The sequence below is a fragment of the Hipposideros armiger genome, unplaced genomic scaffold (genome assembly GCF_001890085.2).
Source record: "Hipposideros armiger isolate ML-2016 unplaced genomic scaffold, ASM189008v1 scaffold_8, whole genome shotgun sequence".
Taxonomy (NCBI): Eukaryota; Metazoa; Chordata; class Mammalia; order Chiroptera; family Hipposideridae; genus Hipposideros; species Hipposideros armiger.
Window position 1 is genome coordinate 3,746,188 of NW_017731358.1, and position 7,721 is coordinate 3,753,908.

The window sequence follows — 7,721 nt, forward strand, 5'->3', positions numbered from 1 at the left end:
CAACACAGTGACTCCTGGTGGCAAACCGAACAAAACAAGAGTAATCTGGGGAAAGGTAACGCGTGCTCATGGAAACAGTGGCATGGTTCGTGCCAAATTCCGAAGCAACCTTCCTGCCAAGGCCATAGGACACAGAATCCGTGTAGTAAGTACAGTTATTATCAATATGACCCCCTGTTGAGTCAAACTGAGCTCAGGGAATTGGGCTTTGACCTCTAAGAACTATTTTGATTATAAAGTATCATTAGAAGATTATGCTACAAAATTCGTGGCCAATGTGTAAAATGTATTATGGAACATCAGATCTTAGCATTAGAAGGAAAGCAAAACCAAAATGTGCAAGTGGGTTTTGCCTAGATTTCAGATTTTGCTAAAGCTGCCTGAGGGGGAAATAGTATTTAAATGAACATTTTTGTTGGACACTGAAGTAATTGCTAGAAAATAAAAATTCAACCTGCATTTTCCTGGCACGATTCTTAATGTTTTCCTGTTTCTTCATCATGACAGTCTTGTTAGAATAGGTGTTATTAGCCTGATTTTGTAGAAGAAACCTGATGCTCATGTTTCTGGGTACCATGATTTGGGCCTATGTCTTTGAATCCAGATCCCATGATTTTCCTAAAATAGTACCTGTTTAATTTGGCTCCATTTTTAATAGATGTGGCCACAGTATTGGGCTCACAGGGTACTTTTGAACCCTGCTGAGCAGTTGAGGTGGCTCATCAGGCAGTTTTTTTACGCTGTCATTAGAAGCAGTAAAATTAAATGGACTTTTAATGCTCCCAGATTGATTCTTAATCAAAGCATGTTCACCTAGAAACCAAAGGCTATAAAAAACTTGGTTCCCTCCCCAGTGGGATATAAGTCATTGGGTGCCTTTTAGAGATGAATAATGGGAAAATGGGATTTACCCATATCTTGGTACTCAGTGACATTGGTCAATTTGTATGTAACATGCATCTAATGGCATTGTGTTCTTTTTTTCCTCCAGATGCTGTACCCCTCAAGGATTTAAATTTACTGAGAAGTAAATAAAATGGATTTGTTCTCTTGTATTTTTGTTACATGGCTTAAAAATCACTTTGCCATAAATTCACTTGTTATGTACTTAAATGACGGTGGTTGTCGGGCATTTTCAGAATATACAAAGAAGTCAAAGGGCTATATGTAATGATGATTACAGAGATTTAGACTGGGATAGGATGCGAGTTTGTTAAAGGAGAGGGGGACAAGTAAGCTTTGTTTGGGGACAATAGAAAGGAGTACCTTGAAAGGTTTATAGTGATGGAACACTTAAACCTAGCCTCTGATAAGCTTTTGGACAAATGGAGACACCGCGTATTCCAAGAAGTTCAGAAGCCATCAATTGTAGTCAGTATAGATACATACCATGACACTTTTAACAGATTTGCACGTCAAAATGGATCTATAACTTTCCCACAACCGTTTCAACTTTGGTACTGTGGTTTATTAAGTGTGCTGGTAACTGCCTCCCTCAGGATATTGAGAGTCAGTTAAAGACACTTAAAATTTTATTTTCTAGGTTGGGAAATTTGTGACTTAAAATGGTAGTTGGAAGACATTGGAATGGAGATTACATTAATGGTATTGGACAGCTTGTTGGATAGGCAGGGATGACATAGCCTTGGGATTTGTGATGGGACAAAGCATTCTAGTATATAATATTTGAGTGGGAATAATGTGTAAGTTGAAAATGTCAATGCCACATGCCTCAGAAAAAGTAATGGGGTGCTGGAGGGTTGGGATTGCCTAGGCAGTGGAGCTTTACTTGGCTCTGTGTTTTAATGTAGCAGTGCAGGATTAAGATATTTTAGCATAATACAAAAGACATTAAACAAGGCTGTAGAATATTTTAAATCAATGTTGAAAAAAGTTTGAATCAAGGTATCAGTTTTCAGTATATTGTAGATTGATGCAGTAGCACCTAGTCTTTGCAGTAACCAACAAATCTTGACATTCCATTGAAACAGGAAACAGCACTTGCCAAGTCAAGCCCCAACTTTTTAACAGTTTTTCATTGTATTCTGGTTTTCAAGAAGCAGATTAGCATGCTAAAAGTATTGGGGGTGTATATGTGTGTGAAAAAGACCTTTGAAGATGTCAGGAAGGATTGGGTACTGACAGCACATGGCAGTTCTAAGAAAGGTTTGCTCATTAGTCCAGTAGTGGTCCTCAAGTCAAAGTTGCTGTTGGAAGAGTCCCAGGCTTGACAGAAATGGGCTTGTATTTGTACTGCTGCGATCATGTCCAGGAAGGCAGATGGATACTGAGGTCTGGTTTAGTCATACAGACAGGAAATCTCAATGCCTGTTACTTTTGTAGGAGTCAAGTGAATGTTGTGAAGGGAATAGATGATGGTAGGAGAGCACTGGGGGCGGGTAAACAAATGGTCATTTTGAGCAAAGTAGGGAAGAAAAAAACAATTCTTAGGGTATGGAGTAAATGCAGTGACAGGAAACTTGGATGCAAATTAATCACCTTTTCAACATGTAATACAGCATTTGTAAATAAGAGGGTGCATAACGCTTTTCTTCCATGAAAAGGTTTGCTCAGTGCAAAGGTCCTTCAAGCCAGTTAACCATTGGATGCGTCCCATATTTCACAGAAATGAGCTTGCATGGCTAGCAATTAGTCTGCTATACCACTGAAAAAGCATCTCCCCAGTATACTATTACACGAGTAGGAGCTGATTGTTTTGTTCACAACCTGCCATTTATTTGTGTTCATGTGGATAGAGCACCTGTTCTAAAAGTGATAAATTTGGTTTGGAATCCCAACTTTTACCAGTTGTGGGATGATAAGCACTATCTGATGAGTACATGATCTTTGCCAATAAAATACAGATTCTTGGTTTTTTTTTTCCTATGCTTTCTTAACCCTACAGTTCCTAGGCATTCACAATATCCAATTCATGTTGAATGACTTACAGCTTACATGCTTCCAGTTCCTAATTTTATTTGTTTCATGGGCCACGGAGATTTGTCTCGATTTTCAAGTTTTTTTGTAGTTCATCTTGCTCAGTTTTGAAGGTAGTTTCCTTAATGGCAAGTATCCGCCCAATCTGAGTTAACGCAGTTGCAACTTTTGATTTTTAAATAAGTTCAGGAATGGGGTTGAATAGTAAAGGACACAGCTGAATTTATAGGAAATCAGTTAAGAAACGGGCATAAAATTGGTGACTCATAAAAGAATTATATTCCATTCATATATATATATATATATATATACACATATACACATACGACTAAACCGTAAAATATCCTGCAGCTGTTTGTCTAAGCTACCGGGCACCTAGTGGGTGCATATCCTTTCGGTTACTAGCCTTAAGACTGAAAAACCGTTTCAGTACAGACACCCACTTATCACCGTCCCATTACCATCAACGCCTCCAGCCTCAACCCAACTCACGTGGGCCACTAAACGGCATTTATTGGCCGGCTTCGCGCAATGAGACGCGATGCGAGTCTCCTGCGGTGAATTTCTTGCGGGTGACGCTAGCCAATCGAAAAGCATGTTTTCGCCGGGTAGTCCCTCCACCTGCCGCGGGCGGCGAGGGGCGGGGCGGGGCTGGCGCCGGGCGCGGAGGCGTCACGTACTCCATGGTAACGACGCTCAGTCCAAAGATGGCGCCCGAGTGGGGTGGAGGAACGGGTTCCTCCGGCCCGGGCCCGGGCCCAAGCCGGGGGCGCTGGAGCGGTTCTTTATGGGTCCGAGGCGTTTTCCTTTTGTTGGGCGGGCTCCGAGCAAGCGCTACGTCTATTCCGGTCTCCTTGAGCAGTTCCCCTCCCTGCCGGCACCACGTCCCCTCTGACACTGAGGTAGGGGGACGGAGGGGCGGGAGGGGTCCCTGTGAGGGTAAAGTAATATGGGAGGCAGTGGCATAGAGAGTAGTGAGTGGAACAAGCTGTACAGGAGGAGAAAGCTAAATTGGGCCAGAGACTGAACTCAGAGGGCTGGGACCTGCTATGAACTCCCTTTCTGCACCCAGCCAAGTGACCGAGTTAGCCACTGAGAACATCATCACTTCCCTGTGTGAAGGTTGTGCATAGCGGGTAGTCCTAGAGTAGCGGTTTTCAAAATGACATGCATCAGAATCATCTGACGGACTTGTTAAAACACAGATGGCCCACTTTCCCACTTTCTGACTCATTAGGTCTGGGATGGGTCCCCAGAATTTGCAGTTCAAGTTTCCAGATGGTTGGTGAGGCTGCTTGTTCAAGGACCACACTTTGGGAACCACTAATCTAAAGGTTTGGGAAGGAATTAATAGGAGAACCAAAGGCGTTGGAGGGATATTGGGGGTTCTGTGGAGACAAAACTCAGGTTTATTTTCAAGTTACTTCATCACATTGATTGCTTTACCCTATTCTGCTCTGGAAGTGCCTTCCGCCTTCCCGCTCTATTTTTCTCCCTGTCTAAATTTTTTCAGTCTGTTTACCTCAAGGCAACTTGCTGAAACCACCCCAGCAGAATGCTCTTTCCATTGCACAGTATGTCTTATCTGTACTCTCTTCTGGCACTTAACCAAGTACCGCTACGTGATGCTGGCTTATTTTCCAGGCCTTTGCAGCTAAATTGTAAGGTTCCTTAGGATAAAGTTTGTCTTATACTTTGGTTCCTCCACAGTACTTAGCTCAGAGGAGGGCCGACAACAATCAGTATTCTTTGAGGAAAGGAGACAGAGTACCTTGGGCAGGGCTTCATGTTGTGATTGGTTTTACAATTTGTCTTATTACTTTATAAAGAAATATTAACCTAGAAATTTTCAGTTTAACCCAGAAATCTAAGACCATTCATTTTAGTGGTAATTTCCAAAAATTTCTATGCATACTGTTCATAGCCGTATGTGCAAAAATATTAAATTTGGGGTTTATGGTGGTATAGTTTTTATCATGACACTGCATTTTGGCTGAATCATTTTTTTAGTCTTTTAGCAACTTTTAAGTTTATAATACATTATCATTGTCTGTAATCACTATGCTGTACAATAGAGCTCCTGGACTTACTTACCACCTGGTTGGAAGTTTGTACCCCTACACATCATACCCCCATCCCTCTGATGAATTCTTTTTAAAAAGACATTCCCACAAAGCCCTGCGCTTCTTTCTTTCAATTTAGATTAAAAAGAGAAACTAGTTCAAAGATCTGCAAAATCTCTGTGCTAGAAGGAACTTTAATAGCTATTTTGTTCTAGTCTAAAGATATTAAAAGCAAGCTATTAAGTTCTTGAGAGTTCTCATCCCTAATAAATTTTTCTAGTTCATGATAGAACATGTAATAGGAAGTCCTCTTAACCTGAATACAAAGTGTAGCCACGAGCTATTCATTGTCCTCATGGTAGTGACCNATGAATTTAATGATGTTTTCTTTATTTCATGATTTCTTTTTTCGATTTGTCTCTGGGGCTGCTGAATCATTTCAGCTTAGAACTTGATCTTCCAAAACATCTTTTAGCAGGTATATACCTCAGTATTTTTGAAGGACAATTTGACATTATCTCTTAAAATAAAAAATCTAGGCTTCAACCCAACCTAGAAATGTATTCCATAAAAATACTTATAACTGTGTAATATGTGTTCAAGGATACTCTTTGCAAAACTATACATATACCTGTATTAGTTACATGATGGTATAACCGTGGAACGGAACACTGTGCAGCTGTGAAAGAATGAGTAGATCTCTATATATTGACTTAGAAAGATATTTCAGCTCTTAAATGAAAAAAAAATTGTAATACAGTTATATGTAGTTAGCCTACTGTTTTAAAAATTATAATCAATTAAATAAAGCCAAAATAAAAATAACATTTATTTTTAAAAAGCATATATATATATACACACATACAATAAAAAACTATGAAACATTCTGGAGGTATACACATATTAAAAAATCTGGACACATACCAAAACGTTAATGGTTTTCTTTAACAGTTGGATTGTGGGGGCTTTTCTTTGGTAAGTTATGTACAAGCATTTTTACAGTGTTCTGATTTTTCATAGTAAGCATATAAGAAAAAAGTAAAAAATTTAAATGCATGTATCAAAAAACCAATTTATTATACATATACCTTTGAAAATATGATTATTGCTCTAGTTATTTTTCTGTATTGAACTGTTCTCTCATTACTTATAAAAAATGAATACTTTACTGAATGCTGACTTTGTATCAAAATTAAGCATATGTTTAGATGAAATTTACTTTGTAATTTTTTTCTTAATGTATTTGAAGCTTAGTAAAGTCTTTTAGTGCCTATGTATTGGCATTAATACAACTAACTTACTCAGCTTTCATTTATTTTCTCAAATTTCTTAAATGTATAAAGGATTGTAGGGACACATTTAAAAATTAAAGCAACTTGTTAATTACATATCCATCTCTTTTTCCAAGACATTAGAGACATTTCCTAGACATTTATTTTTATTTATTTATTTTTTTAAGATTTTATTAGGGAATTNCACACAGCTCTTCTTAAAATTGAAGGTGTTTATGCTCGAGATGAAACTGAGTTCTATCTAGGCAAGAGATGTGCTTATGTGTACAAGGCAAAGAAGTAAGTTTATAGTATTATACTTTTTGAATTTTTATTTAATGTCTCATTTTCCTATTCAAAGAGGAATAAAAAGATGTTGGTAAAATAATTGGTACTGTTGAACCTTCCACTTTGGGACTTGAAGGAATTTGAAGAAGGATGTTATTTTGTGCATGATGTTGGGTACCACTGTTAATTATTTCAAGGAAGGAGCCAACTCATATTATGATTTTAAAATTTTATAGTTCTTAAAATGTTCCTTAAATCATTTTGTTGATTCTTTGAAACTATGTTTTATATGCATGCTTAAAGATGTTGTCTTTAGAGCATTGGCTCTTAAACCCATTCCAGACCAATTAAAATCTCTGGGGACATTCTTTCATCTTTGCCCCCTTTTCATCCTGCAACCAGAGTCCTTTAAAATTATAAGTCAGATCATCTGTATGTTGCTCAAACTCCAACTGATCCTCATCTCGTTTAGTAAAAGCCAAAGTTGTTAAAGACCCTGTGCATTCAGGGCTCTCTTATTTCTGCTCTTAATCCAGCTAGGATTCAACCCTTGGTGTCTATCTCCTGCCTTTCCACAAGTCAGGGACACAAACCTTCTCAGGTTTTAAACATAGGCTGTGCCTTTATCTTATCTTCCAGTCTTTGCTCCAGTGTTACCTTCTCAGTGAGGCCTTCGTTGGCTATTTAAAATTGCAGACACACAAATATCTTCAAACTTCTTGTCCCCATTGCTTTTTTTTTTAAATATTGCAGCTATTATCATCTGACAATCTATATGTTTTACATATAACTAAAAGCTATATTTACTTGGTTGTCCTCTGAAAGATATGTTTTGTAAATGGCTCTATTTTACTAATTTTCAAAAATTTATAAAAGTGGCATACAGTAGATAACTCAAGTATTAAATGAATGATGCCACGGGCTTTTTTTTTTTTTTTTTAAGTTTCTCTGGTGACTAAGAGGTTAACTAGGGTTGAGAGCCACTGTCTAGATGTCACTTTGAATTTGTACTATGCTATACTGGTTGCCTGGGTTCTCATGCCTCTTTTATTCCCTTTTAAAATCAGCAACACAGTGACTCCTGGTGGCAAACCGAACAAAACAAGAGTAATCTGGGGAAAGGTAACGCGTGCTCATGGAAACAGTGGCATGGTTCGTGCCA

At 38.3% G+C, this 7,721-nt stretch overlaps 2 protein-coding genes and 1 long non-coding RNA gene across 4 annotated transcripts in view; all 3 read left to right on the forward strand.

Annotated features, from left to right (window-relative positions):
• Nucleotides 1–1,092, forward strand: part of RPL35A (ribosomal protein L35a) — a 4,249-nt gene extending 3,157 nt beyond the window's left edge. For both annotated transcript variants that reach the window (XM_019652134.1, XM_019652139.1), the window contains exons 4-5: nucleotides 1–145; nucleotides 992–1,092. In XM_019652134.1, the coding sequence (XP_019507679.1) occupies nucleotides 1–145; nucleotides 992–1,015 (169 nt within the window). In that variant the 3' untranslated portion in view covers nucleotides 1,016–1,092. The remainder of the gene's footprint in view (nucleotides 146–991) is intronic.
• Nucleotides 1,093–3,620: 2,528 nt separating this feature from the next.
• The window catches only part of LMLN (leishmanolysin like peptidase), a 106,806-nt gene continuing 102,705 nt past the window's right edge, over nucleotides 3,621–7,721 (forward strand). Inside the window, exons 1-2 of the mRNA XM_019650875.1 lie at nucleotides 3,621–3,893; nucleotides 4,175–4,218. Of these exons, the coding sequence (XP_019506420.1) occupies nucleotides 3,621–3,893; nucleotides 4,175–4,218 (317 nt within the window). The remainder of the gene's footprint in view (nucleotides 3,894–4,174; nucleotides 4,219–7,721) is intronic.
• On the forward strand, nucleotides 6,483–7,656 carry LOC109387915 (uncharacterized). The gene is made up of 2 exons (XR_002125131.1): nucleotides 6,483–6,571; nucleotides 7,627–7,656. It is a non-coding gene; the product is annotated as an uncharacterized LOC109387915 (long non-coding RNA).